This window comes from Aquarana catesbeiana, linkage group LG09 (genome assembly GCF_042186555.1).
Source record: "Aquarana catesbeiana isolate 2022-GZ linkage group LG09, ASM4218655v1, whole genome shotgun sequence".
NCBI lineage: Eukaryota > Metazoa > Chordata > Amphibia > Anura > Ranidae > Aquarana > Aquarana catesbeiana.
In genome coordinates this window covers 28793852-28814596 of record NC_133332.1, presented here as the reverse complement: position 1 = coordinate 28814596, position 20745 = coordinate 28793852, and the positions used below count along the sequence as shown (strand labels likewise).

Below are 20745 nucleotides of genomic sequence, written 5' to 3'. Positions count from 1 at the left end.
AGGAGACCCACGTGCGAAGTTCGTGAGAGCATCTGCAGGAAGTCCATAGAGGATCTGATCTGGAGGCACAAAGTACAGGAGCTGTCTGGTACTGCAGGAAAGCAGCCAGGCAGTGAGTACAGGCCTGAAAAGATCCCAAGGACCATCCTTGCTAACTTTTGGGAAGGCTGAAGTTTACTGGCTCAGGTTTTTACCTTCTCAATGGGGTCCCCTGAGCGTTAGTCCACTTTGACTAGCTTAAAGAGGTTGGCTGTACCCTGAAGGGACAACACAGTTAGACGTGTCCTCCATTATCTTTTCTACTAAATTTGGAGTATCCCAAGGCTCACCCTGCACCCCACTCAAGTTGAATTGGCATTAGACAGCAAAAGGGCATGTTTTGTTTGCCTGATTCTTGAGTTAGGAGACTGTGAACTGCTGTGTGCCTGGCTGCCATGTGCCTCACAAGGAATGGAACCTAGGATAATACAGCCAATAGTGTTAATTTTTTTGTAAAATTTTGATTTAGTTTTAGACATTGTCTTTTGACTAAAATTCCATTTTAGTTGTTTTTTAGTCATCTGATTTGTTTTAGTTTTAGTCATATTTTAGTTGACTAAAATCTCCAGTACATTATAGTTGACGAAAATCAAATGGGTTTAGTTAAGGACCGAGGCAGCAGGGTGCCCCTCCTGAGCAAAATCACGTACCTGTACGTAAATTCGTGCATGAGGTCTGGGGCAAGCGTGCGTGCCACCGGCAACCCATTCCACTGCAATTGGACACAGGGGTAGCCAATCAGCGCGTCCGTTGGACGCGATGTCCACCAGGACTTGCCGAGCATTCACAGGAGAGTCAGAATGGCAGTCTGCCTATGCAAAAAAGGCAGACCGCCGTTCTGTCAGAGGAAAAGATAGAGATCTTCTGTTTCTGCACTCCCTAGGGGCACACTTAACCCTTTGATCACCCCTGATGTTAACCCCTTCTCCGCCAGTGTCATTAGTACAGTGACAGTGCAATTTTTTTTAGCACTGATCACTGTATTAGTGTCACTGGTCCCCAAAAAGTGTCAGTTAGGTGTCCGATTTGTCTGCCGCAATGTTGCAGTCTAGCTAAAAACTGTTGATCACTGCGATTACTAGTAAAAAAATAAATAAATAAAAACTCCGTAAAAATATGCCATAGTTTGTAGATTCTATAACTTTTGAGCAAACCAACCAATATATGCTTATTGGGATTTTTTTTACCAAAAACATTTAGCAGAATACATATTGGCCTAAACTGATGAAGAAATTTGATTTTTAAAATTTTTTTATTGCTCGGCAGAAAGTAAAAAATATTGTTTTTTTTTTTTTCTTCAAAATTGTCAGTCTGTTTTTGTTTATAGCGCAAAAAATAAAAACCACACAGGTGATCAAATACCACCAAAAAAAGATATTAGTATATGTGGGAAAAAATGGACATAAATTTTATTTGGGTACAGTGTTGCACGAGCGCGCAATTGTCAGTTAAAATAATGCAATGCCGTATCGCAAAAAATGTCCTGGTCATGAAGGGGGGGGTAAACTTTCCGGAGCTGAAGTGGTTAAGTTAATGTGGATTTGAGTGACTTTGATAAGAGCCAAATTGTTTTTTCTTATTATTTTAGAGAAAATGTATTGAAAGTGTAGAAAACAAGAGGCATACAGTTCCAGAGCAAACAAGCAACTCCAAAACTGCATCTCTTGTGGGATGTTCCTGGTTTGCAGTGGTCAGGAGTCAGACCAACCAAAAGTGGTCCAAGGTAGGAAAACTGGCAAACAGGGTCAGGGGCAGCTGAGGCACATTGATGCACGTGGGGAGTGAAGGCTGGCCCTTGCAGTCCAAGCCCATAGAAGAACTACTGTAGCTCAAATTGCTGGAAAAAGTTAAAGCTGGTTCTGATAGAAAGGTGTCAAAACACACAGAGCATCACAGTTTGTTGCGCATGGGGCTGCGTAGCCAGAGACAGATCAGGGTGCTCATGCTGACCCATGTCCACAGCCAAAATCTCCTACAATGGGCACATAAGCATCAGAACTGGACCACAGAGCACTGGAAGAAGGTGGCCTGGTCTGATGAATTCAAGAATGATTTTAGGCAATTAAGCATCTATGGGATGTGCATGAAAAAACAAGTATGATCCATTGAGGCCCCACCTTGCTACTTACAGAATTTAAAGTGACTGTAAAGGAAATTTTTTGTCATAACCACTCTGTGCAGTGGTTTTACATAGAGCAGCCCCAATCCTCCTCTTTTCGGGTCCCCACCAGTGCTCTGGGCCGATTGCAGCTATAGTAAGCCGCTTACTGTGGGGGCACTCCTTTGTGCTCGCACCGAGCCGGCCCTCTGCGTCCATAAGGCACAGAGAGCATGGATCAGCTCCGCCTCTCGCTTCCGCCTCACTGGCTGTACTTGACAGCAGTGGAAGCCAATGGCTCCTGCTGCTGCATCTCAGCTAGTCAGGAGGGAGAGCCTCAGGTCTTGTGCACATCGAGATCAGGCTTAGGTAAGTATTAGGGGGGTGGCTGAGGGGGGAGCTGCACACTGAAGGTTTTTACCTTCATGTATAGAATGCATGAAGGTAAAAAACCTTCATTCTTTCAAACCACTTTAAAGGATCTCCTACTGACGACCTGGTGCCAGATACCACGGCATACCTTCAGACATCTAGTCGAGTCCATGCCTCAACGGGTTATGGTGGGTGGTCATAATGTTATGTCTGATCCGTGTCTACATAATTTTCATAATCTGCAGACTCAGACAGAATTCTGATCTAATTAAAGTAATTCAATGTTTTTTATATTGTATTATATTGTGTGATATGATGTGATATGTGTTTCTTGTGTGATGCAAGAAATTGTTGAAATCAGAAATCTTGTTTGCTGATATGTTCTGTCACCCAAACCTTCGACATTGCTTAAGTCTCATATTTTCCAAAAATCTGCAAGTTTTCAAGACAGCTACCCTCACCTCCTGGTTCCGAAGGCAGTATATGATAGGATTTATGAGAGGGGTAACTACACAGTAGAAGACAGAAACCACTTTGTCCATTGTAAAGCGGATGTGGGAAGTGGGTCGAATGTACATGAAGATGATAGTCCCATAGAAGATGGACACCACAGCTAAGTGGGATGCACATGTAATAAAAGCTTTCTTCTGCCCTTCAATCGATTGGATCTTTAGAACAGCAATGACAATGAAGGTGTAGGATATCATGATCAGAAGAAAACAGCCCAAGATAATACTCCATGATATGACCATGAAGACAAACTCACCCTTTGAAGTGTCCTCACAGGAAAGCTTCAGCAGAGGAGCATAATCACAAAAAAAGTGGTCTATAAAATTGGGAAAGCAAAACTTCAAGGTAGAGATCCATACAGTAGGTGGAAAAGGAGCCAGGAGACCACCTACCCAAGCACCAAGAGCCAGTTTCAAGCTGGTCTTACCAGACATCAGAGTTGGATAATGTAATGGTCTGCAGATAGCCACATAGCGGTCGTAAGCCATCACAGCAAGAAGACAGTTTTCTACACCCCCAAAGCTGAACAGGAAATAAAACTGGGCCACGCATGATGATAAAGAGATCTCCTTGTGTTGGGTAAACAATGCATTGAGCATTTTAGGAACAGTCACTGTGATGTACAAGACCTCCAGCATGGAGAAATTGGCCAAAAGTATGTACATTGGTTTGTGGAGAAGGCGATTCACTGCCACTAGTGTGACAATCAGGAAATGGGCTGTGATTGTGAAGATATACATGCTGGAGAAGAGGAAGAAGAGAAAAAGTTCTACCTCTCTCAGGGTTTCAAACCCAACAATGATAAAAGTGGCTGCAATATCGTGGGTCCCATTGTCAGTTATTGGCATTATCCTTGAAAAGCAGACCTTGAACAGTAAAAATTTGATATTTTAATCAGTTTTTACGTAACATTTTACTCCACCCATTTCAATGTTTGGTAGATGATGGAGAGTTAAAAAACAAAAACAAAACCCCAATAAACAAAAAAAAAAAAAGAGAGAAAAATAAATAAATAAATAAATAAATAAATAAATAAATAAATAAATAAAATAGGCAGACTTGATGGACTACTCAGGCTTTTTCTGCCGTCACTTTTCTATGTTTCTACCTTTCGATCTTTCATAGTGTGGTATCTCTGTGGTGAGCTCCTGGATCTGAAAACCTGTTATGCCAATTATTATGGCCCCCTCACCATTGATGCTGTATTTTACATGTAATTTATAACAGGAGGAGCTGGAACACACAATGGGTGACGGAGACATCCAAAATTTCCAAGTGGACAGAAACAAGGTCCGGAATTATGGAGGAAGGATCTCATTGTTGAAGCTAGGGCTTGTTTGTTTTAATTAATCATTACTTGGCTTTTATAGTTTAATGATTTGTATATAAACTGATATGAGAGGGGTTTATTTCTAATGAAGATAGGATAAATGTGTGCTCAACAAGTATCCAAGGAAAAGCCACCTCTTTGCCTCAAAGAGTGTTAATGCTGTCTGTCACCAGCATTAACACAATATTTTTAGTTTTTCTGTAAACATAATTTCATTACCTGTTGATCCTGACAATATATCAGTTATAATATCACATAGGATATTATATGACACTGCAATTTATTCAGCAGTGAAATCACAGAGCAACATTGTCATTCTGTGGACAGGGTAGTTTTAGATGGACTTTACATACACCGCTATGAAGAAACCCCATATGAAGGACTTGAAAAAATTAATATAGGAAATTATGTTTTATATTATAGGCATCGTACAGTGACTCTAAGTATTTATGTTTCTATATAGGATACCAGTCCCGAATACAGGAGAAAACTGACTGCCTTATATCAGGATCCTCCTTGCCCTAAGCTGCAACAGCAAGTTGTGTTATCCCCTTGGCTACTCATTATATACTGCCTCGGGATGGTGTGAACACAGCATTAGTTATTAAAAAAATTATTGCATAGTTTTCAAATACATAATTTCTATTAGTAACCTTAACTGAATGGCATTTAGATTGCTAAGGAACTTTATATTATAATCAATTGGATTTTTTTTTCATAATATATGTGTGGGAAGGTGTGGGGGCAGTAAACACACAAAGTGCGGTTGCACTTTGTGTGTCCAGTGCAGCGGGAAAGCACCGCACTGGAAAACACTCACTGTTACATGCAACTTGGCAATGCAGCAGGTTCTGATCTTGCATCTGTCTCAGGGGGTGGAATGCGGCCTGGTCAGTGCGGTCCCAATAGGGGAGGATAACGATGCAGGATGGCGTGTCCCTAGCCTGTCCCTACTAGTCTGGAATCTCACCCTGCCGCTTATCACTTTCTTTGACAGACAGGTGTTCTTTCCCTACTCTGCCCACTTTGCAAAAAGCATGCCAAAGCCTGGGGGCAGGTACTTAAAAAGGTTCTGCTGACCCAAGATGACCACCAGTGAATCTGAATGCAGCGTAGACAACTAGAATGCTGCCTTAGGGGACCAGGAAACTATAGAGAAACCAGGTTTCTCTTTACTTTCTCTCCGGCTGTAGTACCGATCTGGTCGAGAGCCACCAGCAGTGGAGAAAATAGATTGCACCCGCCTACACTCCCCGCCTCTTTAATAAGTGCTGTCCTCGGTACAGTAATACAGTGAAAACAACAAGAAAATTGCAAAAGAAAGCATGGTTAAGGCAAAATAACAAAAACAACTTAAAATAACATAGAGAGTATCAGTATCTTGAAGGAATTTGTCTGCAGTTGGACTGCAAAAGGTGACAGTTCTCTTGACCTTCAGCTGAGTCACGTGTCAAGGACTCATTTTCAAGTTGCAATTCAGGGGCCGCAGGTGACAGGGGGTCGCCCGCGTTCTCCACACCCTCCGCAACTGGGCCCAAGATTGTGTCTCTGGATACATCAGAATAGTTTGTGATACTAGAAGGAGTTGCCGGATCACCCATATTCCCGTCATCAGAGTTCCCTGTCTCTCCTAGGGGCTCAAGCAAGAGAGGAGGCAGGAACTATTCAGCAAGGGGGCCTCTTGCATTGGTGGAAGATTCACAGGGTTGAATGCCTCCCAGTCATCAGTAGGCTTATTGGGGCAGTCACCACTCAGGACGCAGTATCTCAGCATGTTACAGTGATGTCGCCTCTTCACTGGGTTGGGACAGTCGTATACAGGGGTAGGTGGGAAAGATAGTCTCATCATCAGATACTGGGTATGCTCCCACTTGGGCTCCATTTTACTGCTCCTGGTGCTTTTGGTATTTTTTACCAACACCCAGTCCAGATGCTTGATGTGATCTTCTAGTGTCTTGGAGAAGATAATATGATCCAGATAGACTAACATGGTTTCAAAGTCGAAGTCTCCTAGGCATCTTTCCATTAAGTGTTGAAAGGTGGTGGGGTGTTACTTAGGCTGAAGGGCATGCAAATAAGTTCAAATAAGCCCAAGGGTGTGATAAAGGCAGGCTTTTCTTGGTCCTGGTCCTTAACAGGGACTTGCCAGTAGTTGCTAGCCAGGTCCAGAATGGAAAAGAACTTGGCTATCCTGAGTATCATCAACAACTCCCCGACCCAAAGTAGTGGGTAAGCATCCTTGTGGGTACAGGCATTAAGCTTGCAGTCAGTAGTCCACACAAAACCATAAACTTCCATCTTTCTTTGGCACTAGGACTACAGGAGCAGCCCAAGGACTGCGGCTCTCCCAGGTCACTAAGCCCTGTAACATGTCATTGAATTGATCCTTGACCTGCTGGCACAGGGCTGGGGGAATATGTCTATACTGTTCCCTAATGGGTGGTGTATCCCCTGTGTAGATTGGATAGTCAATGGCCTCAGTGAACCCGAAGTCTTCCGGGCTGACGGCAATACTAGCAAGTGCTTCTCCAGTAGCTGATGGAGTAGTCTTTGCTGCAGCAGGGGAAAGTCTTGGAAGGGTATTCCAGCTGTTCTAGCAGTATCTTGTATGGCCGTCTGTAGGGCAGCGCTCACTGCTACCCCTGGTTGAGCCTCTGAGATACAGTGGCAAGGCATCATGTAGAGCTGTACTATAGTAGCCTGGCTGGGAAGTGATATTGGGGTTGTTCACAGATTGATGAGCTGTACCAAGACTTTTCCTTTGTGAACTTTGGACAAGGTAAAGCCCACCAGCCACTCCTCTGGCACAACAGAGTCCTTGTGGGGTTTGGCCATGAAAGTGGCTCCCTGCACCATTCTTCAATGGGGAGCGACCTCTTGTAGGGGTGCCAAGAGTAACATTTGTTTGGAGGGAGTGTGGACCACCCCCACTTGTTCAGGCCTCGGAAGGCTTGGAGCACTCTGCACCACACCATCCTCATGCCACAGCCCTGGGCACACCAGTTAAGAGTGTTCAAAGCAGGAAAGGTAATTCTAAGTCTTTCAGTATGTTCATGCCCAGTACAGCATGTACTGCCAGATTAACTGGGCCATGGGTCACCACTAACCCCATCCGCTCCACTACCTAGTTCTCAATTTGAAATTACACCCATGTGATACATTCAACCAGGGTAGGTAATTTATTGGCTGCTCTGAGAGAGAGCCAGCAGGGGTCCAGTTGTTTCTGTGCCCCAAACTGCTGGGCTTAAAAGTCCATGACAGTGACCTCTGAAATTGTTTCATTCATGCATGGGACCTCCTGGTCATTGACAAGAGCCTATACCATTGGACTTGTCGTGACCATGGACTTTGAGTTGCCGGTCATTGGGGTCATCCCTCTGCCCTGGGAGCCACTAGTTTACTATTTTTGATGACCTGGATGAGTTTTTGAATTCAGGCCACCCACAGTTCTTAGATATATGTTCATAGCGACCGCACCAACAGCACTTCTGGTCCTTCTCGGGGTCCCTTTGTAGCAGATTCTTGTCCCTATGGGGTTGGGGGAGTCCCATTTAAGGGAGGACATCTCTTGGTTTAAGGAGGCCACATTTTGAGTTAGCTCTCTCAGTGCTGTTTGGAGGCCTGACAGGGGTGAAGGGGCCATGGCCTCTTCCCTTAGATGCACAGTGTCAGGAAATGTTCCATCCGCTGGTAATACCTGTTATTTGGCATGCAGTACTGAGGTCCACCAGCAGGTGTCTCCTGGCAGTTTGGAACTGTCAGGAGAGCTTTTTCCTCTAATATTATATCATCTTTGGGCCGCAGTACTGGCATCCACCAGCGGATGGATCCTGGCAGTGTGGAGTAGACAGTACCTCCTACAATCAGGTGTCACTTGAGGCCAATCACAGGCCTATAAATACCCAGCAAGCATTCACATGTTTGCCTTGGTTTCTTCATTGCCTCCTGACCTGCTAGCGACCTGATCCTGTGACCTGATCCTGTGACCTGATCCTGTGACCTGATCCTGTGACCTGATCCTGATCCTGAACCTGATCCTGATCCTGAACCTGAACCTGAACCTGTCTCCCTGTCCCTGTCCCGGTCCTGGTCCCGGTCCCTATCCTGTCCCACCTGTTACCTTGCATCCCTGCCTGCAGTCTGACCCATCCATCCTCTCCCTGTCCTGTGTTCTATACCCCATCTGCTGACCACCCTGTGTATTACCTTGGCCTGGCTTACGTTTATGTCTCTGGAACATCCCCTGTCCATCTGCTGATCTGCTGTGTATGACCCTGGCCTGGCTATTGTTTATGATCCTGGTATTTCCCATTTATTGCACTTATCTGTCTGTTGTTATTTGTGGGTCTCTGTCTGTGGTTAGTTATTGCACTGTGTCATATTAGGGTTGGTTGTACTATATTACTCACTTTCTTTAATAAATTATTATATTTTCACCTATATACGTTTGGGTGTCCTCTGTCGCAGACCACACGGTTCTGGTCACACCTGTTCATGACAGTAAATCAAGGCCATCTCTGACCAGAAGTGACTGCGCAGAGGAACCATTGTAGTGCTATTAAAATGCAATCAGAAACAGTTGTTCTCCCTGCCTCACTGGTGTTGGAGGATAACAATTACTGTTGTCTGGTATTGAAAGAGTGGGCCAGCGATCAGCTCCTGGAGTGTATCCGTCTGGCCCATTCTCTGGTTGATCAGGGTAGATTACTGTTTGAGAATGTTCAGCCCCTGATACAGGTGCATGCTGAGCTAGCCTTGTCTAGCAGTCCTAAAGGAAGTGATGATTTTTCTCCCCCCTTCAGTAGTGATCAGGTGGAGTCTCTGGTGTGGCTGTTGGAGAATGATGCTGTATACTTTCTGGAGCATTATTCAGCTTGTCCTAAACAGGTGCTAGTGGATTGTATAGATTCGGTGAAGTCCCTGGTTAGACAGGCAGTATGTGAACCCACGTTTGTTCAACCTGTACTACAGGCATGGTCAGACTTATTATTTCCAGCTTCGGTCAGCTCTTCACAACCCAGACCTGCTATTAGACACCTGCCTGCCCAGAAGTCTTTTTCTCCTTCACCCATGGCAACCTCCGTTTCAGCCCAATATACCCTGCTTCCCACCAAATATCAATACCCTGTCCCTACCCGCTGCACCTATCCTGCATTCAACCCACCTGCCTCTTCTCAGCTGCCCACAAACCCACAGGAACTTCCTCCAGCTACTGTTACCTCTTCTCTGCCATATCCCAATCCTCCTTTCCAGTCTGCTGCACCCCTCACCTACAGAGCTTCAGTGGCTAAGCCAAAGAAAAAACGAAAGTTTTTTCCAACCAAGACGATCCTGCCAGTAACCCAACCTGCCTCCGCACCAGCTAATCCAACCCAGTCTGACATTCCGGTGCCTGCCTTCCAGCCTGATGTCTTGGTGCCTGCCTTCCAGCCTGATGTCTTGGTGCCTGCCTTCCAGCCTGATGTCTTGGTGCCTGCCTTCCAGCCTGATGTCTCGGTGCCTGCCTTCCAGCCTGACGTCTCAGTGCCTGCCTTCCAGCCTGACGTCTCGGTGCCTGCCTTCCAGCCTGACGTCTCGGTGCCTGCCTTCCAGCCTGACGTCTCGGTGCCTGCCTTCCAGCCTGATGTCTCGGTGCCTGCCTTCCAGCCTGACGTCTCGGTGCCTGCCTTCCAGCCTGACATCTCGGTGCCTGCCTTCCAGCCTGACGTCTCGGTGCCTGCCTTCCAGCCTGACGTCTCGGTGCCTCCCTTCCAGCCTGACGTCTCGGTGCCTGCCCTCCAGCCTGACGTCTCGGTGCTTGCCCTCCAGCCTGACGTCTCGGTGCCTGCCCTCCAGCCTGACGTCTCGGTGCCTGCCCTCCAGCCTGACGTCTCGGTGCCTGCCCTCCAGCCTGACGTCTCGGTGCCTGCCCTCCAGCCTGACGTCTCGGTGCCTGCCCTCCAGCCTGACGTCTCGGTGTCTGCCCTCCAGCCTGAGGTGCCAGTGTTCCAGCCGGAAGTACCAGTGCCTGTTCTCCAGCTTGATGAACCCACTGCCCAGCTTGATAAGCCCGCTGCCCAGCTTGAAGTGCCACCTTCTGCTAAGCCTGATGTGCCACCTTCTGCTAAGCCTGATGTGCCACCATCTACTGCCCAGCCTGATGTGCCACCGTCTGCTGCCCAGCCTGATGTGCCACCGTCTGCTATATTAGAAATGATAGAAGGGTTTGGCGCTGTTCCTATTTAGTTTCCTACCTCCATATAGGTTACTAGATTAAAATAAATTCTTAGGTGCACCGTGCATATATCAAATATTAAATACAATATGGATTCCCAAGTATACCGTGCATGAGTCAATTAAATATTCTGCTGCAATATTGTGCAATCATAGGTGATACATAGACATAACTTAAATGCTTACATATGTAATATTGCTAAGGGAAGAAAGGGGAGGGAGAAGGGAGTGAGATAGGGAGGTGGGGAGGGGGTGTAGGAAGTCTGTTCCTAAGGAAAATTACAATAACAAGATAAAGTGCAAATGTGCTGGTGCAATCCAAAAGGCAACAGTGACAAGATAAAGTGCAAACGTGCTTCAAAATTCTTTAGTAAGTCTCTTGTGCCATATTCTTGTGCTGTGGTGATAATCCTTCACTTATAATATCTCTTTGCTCTGAAAGTGCAGCCACTCACCAGATCACTTCACCCCTGCGGGGGTAGTAGGCAGTTACAGTTTTATCGCCACTGTACAGCGATCGCTGGCGGGCTCAGGATCGTGGTATATCATATATAAAGAGAGAGGGAGTGCCCATAGCGTAAAATTGCTTTAAAAAAGTTTTTGTTTGGGAAGCACAGATTAGGCCAGGCGTGGCCTAATCTGTGCTTCCCAAACATCACCTCCTGTACCAGCGCTGAAGGATATTTATGACGGTTCTGACGTTTTTACCATTTCGCTTGATTTTACTGTAAAAGTGTGAGTACCCTTTCATTTTGTGTAATAAAACTTTTTTAAAGCAATTTTACGCTATGGGCACTCCCTCTCTCTTTATATATGATATACCACGATCCTGAGCCCGCCAGCGATCGCTGTACAGTGGCGATAAAACTGTAACTGCCTACTACCCCCGCAGGGGTGAAGTGATCTGGTGAGTGGCTGCACTTTCAGAGCAAAGAGATATTATAAGTGAAGGATTATCACCACAGCACAAGAATATGGCACAAGAGACTTACTAAAGAATTTTGAAGCACGTTTGCACTTTATCTTGTCACTGTTGCCTTTTGGATTGCACCAGCACATTTGCACTTTATCTTGTTATTGTAATTTTCCTTAGGAACAGACTTCCTACACCCCCTCCCCACCTCCCTATCTCACTCCCTTCTCCCTCCCCCCCCCCCCCCTCCCCTTTCTTCCCTTAGCAATATTACATATGTAAGCATTTAAGTTATGTCTATGTATCACCTATGATTGCACAATATTGCAGCAGAATATTTAATTGACTCATGCACGGTATACTTGGGAATCCATATTGTATTTAATATTTGATATATGCACGGTGCACCTAAGAATTTATTTTAATCTAGTAACCTATATGGAGGTAGGAAACTAAATAGGAACAGCGCCAAACCCTTCTATCATTTCTAATATATCTCAGCCGTCCCCATTTTAGGGTGACTGCCTGTTGGGAGGCAGCAGTTCCAAACTTTACCAATTAAGTCTTTATGTTCACTGCGCGGGTTCACCATCCCTTTACTATGTGCCACCGTCTGCTGCCCAGCCTGATGTGCCACCGTCTGCTGCCCAGCCTGTTGTGCCACCACCTGCTGCCCAGCCTGTTGTGCCACCGTCCGCTGCCCAGCCTGTTGTGCCACCGTCCGCTGCCCAGCCTGTTGTGCCACCACCTGTTGTTCTGCCTGATGTGCCAGCGCCTGTGTCTGCTGCCCAGCCTGAAGTGCCTGTTGCCCAGCCTGACGTGCCCCCTGTTGTTCTGCTTGATGCCATAGACTATGGACAATTACAACCAATTGGAGCGGCCGGAGGGGGGGTACTGTCAGGAAATGTTCCATCCACTGGTAATACCTGTTATTTGGCATGCAGTACTGAGGTCCACCAGCAGGTGTCTCCTGGTAGTTTGGAACTGTCAGGAGAGCTTTTTCCTGTTAATATTATATCATCTTTGGGCCGCAGTACTGGCGTCCACCAGCGGATGGATCCTGGCAGTGTGGAGCAGACAGTACCTCCTACAATCAGGTGTCACTTGAGGCCAATCACAGGCCTATAAATACCCGGCAAGCATTCACATGTTTGCCTTGGTTTCTTCATTGCCTCCTGACCTGCTAGCGATCTGATCCTGTGCCCTGAACCTGAACCTGAACCTGAACCTGATCCTGTCTCCCTGTCCCACCTGTTACCTTGCATCCCTGCCTGCAGTCTGACCCATCCATCCTCTCCCTGTCCTGTGTTCTATACCCCATCTGCTGACCTCCCTGTGTATGACCTTGGCCTGGCTTACGTTTATGTCTCTGGAACATCCCCTGTCCATCTGCTGATCTGCTGTGTATGACCCTGGCCTGGCTATTGTTTATGATCCTGGTATTTCCCATTTATTGCACTTATCTGTCTGTTGTTATTTGTGGGTCTCTGTCTGTGGTTAGTTATTGCACTGTGTCATATTAGGGTTGGTTGTACTATATTACTCACTTTCTTTAATAAATTATTATATTTTCACGTATATACGTTTGGGTGTCCTCTGTCGCAGATCACACGGTTCTGGTCACACCTGTTCATGACACACAGGTTTATACTTCTTGGTCACTGCCACCACCGCCTCCGCATCTTCTTACTCCAACGCAACGGTATCCAACAAAATGTCATAGAAGGAGATGGCAGGTTGCATCCTAATTGTCACTTGCAGAGCTCTCCTGACTTGGCCAGCTTTCATGTCCACTATAAAGTGGTCCCTCAGCATGTGATCTGATGCAGTAATGTCTGCACAGCCATGCACATCCCTATTTTCAAGGCGCTACCAGAGATTCTGGATTGCTACTCCCTAATAAGTGTGACTGTCTACCTCCTGTTGCTTCCGGGCCAATAATCTCCACCTACTTTTTCTCCGAACAGGCTCTCTAGATGTGACACAATCTGCTCTAATGTAGCTTGCTCCTCCTCTGATAGCGCCATCATTGCTCGGCGGGCATCATCCTCTAGGGCATTAATAGCCAGCTCCATGATCAGCTGGGTTAGGTTCTGGTACATGCGTACGCCACTCTCCAGTCTCTCCTTTCTTCCAGCCAGGGGAATGTTTGAGCCATTAGACTTAGGTACCAGGGCCAGGGCCAATCCCAACAGAGCCATGATGGAGCCTATTCCTCCTTATGCACCCACCGCAAAGGACATATCCTGCTGACTGCTGCCAAGTGTGGGAAGGTGCAGTGTGGTGTGGCGGCAGTAAACACAAACACAAACAAAGCCCGGTTGCAGATAACAAAACTTGTATCAAAGGAAAGGTTCCATTGTAAAGACAAACAAAGGAGACAAGGGAAGGGCAACCCTAGCACAAATTACCTTTATTGACTAAAAAGATGAAGACAACAGGATGAACTCACCAAGGGTAACGTAAGTATTCCATCTCCAATCCTGAAAGCACTTTTTGCAGCCTGTATTTCTGGTGAGATCCCGAGTAGTGTAGATGGAGGGGAACAGGACCAAGCCGAGTCACTTTAACACTCCTCCTCCTCTGGAGGTTTTCCTTTTGAAGTGTATGTTGTAAGGGTAATACTAAACATGGTTAAACTCATTGAGGTTTTTTTATATTTACTCAATGAGTTTAACCATGTTTAGTATTACCCTTACAACATACACTTCAAAAGGAAAACCTCCAGAGCTTCACTTACTTAAACAGCCATCTGGGTGAGTGTAGACCAGGGGGTCCTAACCCTAACCTGATCAGATATTGAATGAGCTGGGTAAATATACCCTAGCTTAAACAACCATCAGCTGATTCCTGGTAGGAATCAGCTGGATGGAGGTGTGTCTTGATTGGGTCCCACCAATGGGCCCCCTGAGTGTCGGCTGCGGCCTGCCCATTTACCCAGCTCATTCAATATCTGATCAGGTTAGGGTTAGGACGCTCTGGTCTACACTCACCCAGATGGCTCTTTAAGTAAGTGAAGCTCTTGCATTTGACTCCTTGTACTCATGTGATCTGTTCATCTTTGAACTATGGCTACTAATTTGGGGTTCTTGTTTTGCCTCTTTTCTCTTTTATACCTGATGCCTATTTCTACCTCGGCTATCCTACTATTGCAGCAGTCGTGGGTGTGAGTTCAATCTATCAGAGTTTTTTATCCACCGGACTACCCACCGGTATACACTTGTACTCTTACGTATAGGTAGGTTTATTTTTTGACCTAGCACTATTCTTTTATTATGAAAGCACCTCAGTCTTATTAATGAGTCTCCCCCTTTTTTGCTGTGTGTTTCTCTGATCCCAGGTCTCTTCCTTTCCGGACCCCAGCATACACATAGGCGCTGCACCTGGCTCCAGGGTGTGGCGTTTTTCAACGCTATTTGGGTCATCTTCCCCCTGGCATTTCTTCTATATAGCCTAGGGGGTTCTCATTAGGTCCCTGAGTGGATGCTTGTGGGGAGCCAGTCGTGAAACTGTTTTTAACCATATGGATACTCACATATTGTCAATGAATTATAAGTAAGTGATCTTTTCTAATGTAAGAAAAGAAGGGGAAAAAACTGCGCTAAGTGATAGGTTGTAAATGAAACACCTAAAAGATGGGGGGGCGTGGCCGACCGGAGCTGAAGATGGACGCTTGATCTATCAGCTCGTCACCCAGGGGATACCATAGCGCTACTCAGGCCGCATAGACACCTCAATCCGGAGCCATCCTCGTTCCTGAGACATCAGGGAACATGGCCAATGGGTCCAGAAAGAGAGTCCCGGAATATAAACCAGAAAAACTCACCGAGTTCTCCTACAAGCCGGCGGAGCAGGTCAGTGAGACTCAAGATGGCGCCGGCTAGACCACGCCGTGGGATCCCTACACAGATCTCCCAGATGAAATCCCGACAGATTCTGCTCCCTCAGACACCCCAGCATTACCCCCTCACCCTCTGGAGGGTGACCATCTCCTTAATAGCCCTGCAAAGGCTAAAGTGAGGCTCGATGCGCCGCCGCAGCGGCTGCTCACAGCACAAATTAAGGCCCAGGCTTTCAATCCCCTTCTCAGCAACCAGGCCCTGCACTCATTCATGGCGTCTTTCCCTACCTCAGGACAGCCTGTGATGGACACTACATTAAAGGACATGCTATTGTCACTACAAACCTCCCTCATGACAGATCTCTCCTCGTTATTTACTAAAATTTCCTCAGACATCCACTCACTTGATGATAGAGTGACATGCATTGAAAGAAATATGAGTGAATGCACTTCCACAGTTAATGAGGTCATAGACATATGTGATGATGTGAGAGAGGAGCAAACATGGATTTGCGCCAAGCTGGCCGAATTAGAGGACAGATTTCGCAGGAACAATATTAAGCTGTGCGGAGTCCCTGAATCCATATTGCCTGCAGATCTACTACGTTTTGCGAAAGAAATGATGCACGTCATTATTCCAGAAGCTTCCCCCAGGGACATAATAGTAGACAGAATACACAGAATTGCTAAGCCGCCCCACCTTGCTGCCTCCATCCCCAGAGATGTTTTAATGAGAGTCCACTTCTTTCATATCAAAGAGAAGCTCTTGCTGGGAGTTAAAAATAAATCACCGTTACCTGCCCCTTATACGGGGATCCAATTTTTCCCAGATCTCTCTAAGTATACACTCCAACTAAGAAGACATCTGAACCCGATCACCAAAGGTTTCCAAAATCATAAAATACCATACAAATGGCGTTATCCAGCGACTATCCTAGTCACAAGAAATGGTCAGTCCCACGCCATAAACGACCTGGACAAAGGCCTGTACCTTCTCCACAACTGGGGAATAATTCTGGAACCGCCCAAGACCAACTCACTGCACAACGGACCACCTCCACCCCGCAGACGCATGGAACATCATCGCAGATGAGGGGCCCCAACTTTTACTATCGTGATAGGCCTAACTACTTCGTCTCAACTCCCCTGGGTCATGACAAATTGTTCCCTTAGTTTCTCAGCTCCCTTCGTTACTAACTGTTGATACCCCCAATTAGAGGTTGAAGCGGTGTTTTACACCACCTCTACTTACCCTTCTACAGTTCAGCGGAGTTACTTCACCGGCAGTTTGCTCTTTAGTTTGTTATAGTCAAGTGTGATTAACATTTTGCTCTATTCGCAGCTCTATTCTCCAACCTACCGTCAGTTCCACGGACTCAAGCCCACTCTACATCTGACACTTGTCCCAGGATCTTCCGCACCTTGAACCAATACGTCTGTCCGTAAGTGTTACCTCACCCAATCCTTCCATTCTAAACCTACACAATGCCACTAAACATAATATCTCTAAACGCCAATGGCCTGAACCATCCGGCTAACCGCCATTCACTATGGAAAACCGCCAAGGCTCTCCAGAGTGATATTCTCTGTATTCAAGAGACTCACCTCATACAGTCAGATTCTTCTTTATGCACCAACCGCCAGTTTCCACATATCTTTCAAGCCTGCCACCCTACTAAATCTAAAGGCATCATGATAGCAATCAAAGATACAGTTGACTTCCAATCAACAAAGTACTGGTGGACCCTGAAGGTCGATACATAATTGTTGTGTGTACCATCGACAGTATCTTATCCCCTATCCTCTAAGTATCTTATACCCTTATCAATATTTATGCCCCGAACACCCACCAAATGAACTTTTTGCATACTGTCCTACGTTTAGCCAAACCAATTCAGCAAGGTCACTTGATTCTTTGTGGGGACTTTAATATTGCCCCCGACACCAACTTGGATACCACATCACCCGCGAAGAGGCGAATATCGCCACTGAAAACATTTCTATCCTCACAGGACTTGTTTGATGTGTGGCGCTGCCATCATGGTTCTGAAAAAGACTTTACCTACTATTCTCCCATGCATAATTCATATTCCAGAATCGATTTATTTGTAACGGATAAATGGCTCCTTCAGAAAATATGTCATTCTGTGATCCACGCTGCGACATGGTTAGACCCCGCCCCAATATCGATCTCGATTACAGACTCCATTCCACAACGCAACATGTTTCTCTGGCGTGCAAACAATTATATACTCTAAAACGAAAAATACACAACAGAGATCTCCAATCACCTCACAGAATTTTTCTCTATCAACAAAGGCTCAGTGTCTGACCATGGAGTGGTGTGGAGTGCCCACAAAGCCTTTATAAGAGGTATGTTAATAGAACTAAGTTCCCTTCACAAAAAGAAGAGGACGCAGCGTATAGATGAACTAACCTCCCAAATTACCTTTCTAGAACAACAACATAAAGCCAATCCCCGTACGCCACAAACTCACCAGTTAATGTCCCTTAGACAAGAATTGAAAACCTTGCTCCTTCATTCATTCGAATTTCTCCAACGTAAACTAAAAGCTACTTCATACGCCACCTCAAACAGGGCAGGGAAAACCTTAGCACTGAAACTCAAGGGCAGAAGACTAAAAACAAAAATTTCTCAGATACTCCACCCCCACACGAATATACCCCAGTCCAACCCTACTACTATACTACTATAGTGACCTTTACAACCTAAAACATGACCCTAAGACCCCCCAACCATCCCCAGACGAAATTAACCAATTTCTTCAATCTATTCAGTTACCGTCCCTAACTGTGAGCCGATTAGAAAATCTCAACAAACCGTTTACTGAACAGGAAGTCAAAGCATCAATTGACTCCCTACCCAATGGGAAAACACCAGGACCTGACGGCCTCACAGCCGAATATTATAAACAGTATTCTTCACAACTTATCCCACATATTATGGAACTATATAACAACGCTGCCTCCTCTTCTAAACTTCCCAATGACTATCTGAACGCATTAATAGTTACGATACCAAAGCCAGGGAAGGAACCTAACACCCCCAAAAATTTCAGACCCATATCCCTTCTCAACCTTGACCTAAAAATCTATGCTAAGACTATTGCAGCTCGCCTACTGGACATTATGCCCACCCTCATACATAGGGATCAGACAGGTTTCACCAAAGGTAGACAAGCACCGGATGCCACCAGAAGAATGATCAACTTGATTCACCATGCTGAGTCCACCGGAACGCCTTCTCTGCTCCTATCTTTGGATGCAGAGAAGGCGTTCGACAGGGTCCACTGGACTTACCTTAAAATGGTCCTCCAGAAATTTGGATTTAGGGACCATATCCTTAGAGCCATTTTAGCAATGTACATCACTCCTTTGGCCCAGGTTATCACTGAAGGTATGCTTTCGAAACCATTCACTATTACAAATGGCACGCGTCAAGGCTGTCCGCTGTCCCCACTTGTATTCAATTTGCTAATGGAACCTCTGGCGCAACACATCCGTTCCAATACTACTATATCTGGATTACAGATAGGCAACGTTTGTCACAAGATAAGCCTTTTCGCGGATGATGTTATACTTATACTCACAAATCCAACATCTTCCCTGGCAGCGGTACAAGCTACACTAAATTGGTTCAGTAATGTCTCATATTATAAGCTAAACACGACTAAATCATCTGTTCTTGAAATAAATCTCGACGCCACAACTAAAAATTTGCTTCAGGTACAGTACTCATTCGCATGAGCGGATAAAGAAATCACATACCTGGGAATCCAGCTCCCAAAAACAACCAGAAATCTTTATTCATCTAACTTCCTTCCACTCCTTCACAAAATCCAAAATTACACACAACAAATAATAAAACACGAGCTCTCATGGTCGGGAAGACTGGCGGCCTTCAAAATGACATGTCTCCCTCAAATATTGTACTTCTTCCGAACTTTGCCCATTCCAATACCCTCCTCATTTTTCAGGTCCCTTTAAACAATTTTTAACAAATTTCTTTGGAAAGGGAAAAAACCCAGATGTGCTCATGCAAAATTAATTAAACATAGGTTGGCGGGAGGCACAGGATCCATAGATTTCAGGGACTACTATTTAGCGGCCATACTTGCTCAACTCCCTGAATGGTTTCAACCTCGTACTCATTCTCTCTGGGCCCAGATAGAAATGCTCTCACTCACGTGTCCTAACCTAAAAAACTGGTTACTGAGCACCCCTCTGGGTTCTTACGTGTCACCCTCCATCTCCCCAACCATGAAGGCTTCAGTCTACGCCTGGAAAAAGATGATCACCCTCTCTGACTATATTTCCCCTATGGCGCTCTATAATATTCCCTTAGAGTCTCTTCACTATCTGACACCAGATCTTCGACTCTCCCACTGGACCCTCAAAGGTATACATTCACTGCATCACCTCATACAAGGAAACAAACTTAAATCTTTCTCCCAATTACAAGCAGAATATGACCTGCCCACCTCTGAACACTTCACATTCCTCCGCATTCACCACTGCCTAGGTAAAACACCTTTCCCCCTCTACAATATCCCCCCAAAGACCTGGCACTTCCTCATAAACCCTGCGCCAAAAACCAAAGGCATATCTTACTTTTATACCCTTCTTCGAGGGAAAAAGTCCTTCGCTAAGATGTCCCCTCATCTTCAATGGGAAGCAGACCTCACCAGCACTTTCTCAGACGCACAATGGCAATTGGCTCTTAAGACCATTTACAAAGCCACCCAATGCTCGACATTATGGGAACTCACCCAGAAAATTTCGCTCCGTTGGTACTTGACCCCAGCTAAACTGGCGTCCTTCAGTCCATATACTCCCAACACATGCTGGAGATGTAAATCCTCCAAAGGAGACATATTCCATATTTTCTGGTCATGCTCCCTCATCCAGAAATACTGGATAGACACATTTAGTCTTATTTCCAACATCACTAAAATACATATCCCACTCTCACCCGAACCGGCGCTTCTAAACCTAAAAAACATAAAAAACAAAGAAATACTGCGCTACCTATAGAAACTAACCCCCCAAAAAGCAGCAGTTAAACAGTGAGATGTGCACCAAAATAACTAATAAAAAAGAAATAACCGCGCTAAATACAAATGAAACACGTGAAGCAATCTCAAAAGCTTCCGTTAGGAAGTACATATAAAAATGCAAAAACGTTAAGGAATATAAAAATTGTGAAAAATACATAGGTCTACACATGTGCGTATGAATCAAACATAAGTGTCCATATATAATGTCTGCAAATCAAAATAAGTGTCCTTATATAGTAACAGAATATGAAATGTGAGGTATTGATCTGAAATCACTCCAAAAGAGACCCCTTAGTTGAATCCAACCAGAGTTAAAAATGTAAAATTGTGAATGACACCCCATACAGTATC

General features: G+C 45.5%; 1 protein-coding gene across 1 annotated transcript; it reads right to left on the bottom strand.

Moving 5' to 3' along the window:
• Positions 1-2895: 2895 nt before the first annotated feature.
• Positions 2896-13676, bottom strand: LOC141107336 (olfactory receptor 6F1-like). Its single transcript, XM_073598025.1, has 2 exons — positions 13428-13676; positions 2896-3885 (listed from the first exon to the last, which is right to left on the bottom strand). Exons 1-2 carry the CDS (start codon positions 13674-13676, stop codon positions 2896-2898), a joined length of 1239 nt encoding a protein of 412 aa, XP_073454126.1.
• Positions 13677-20745: the final 7069 nt, after the last annotated feature.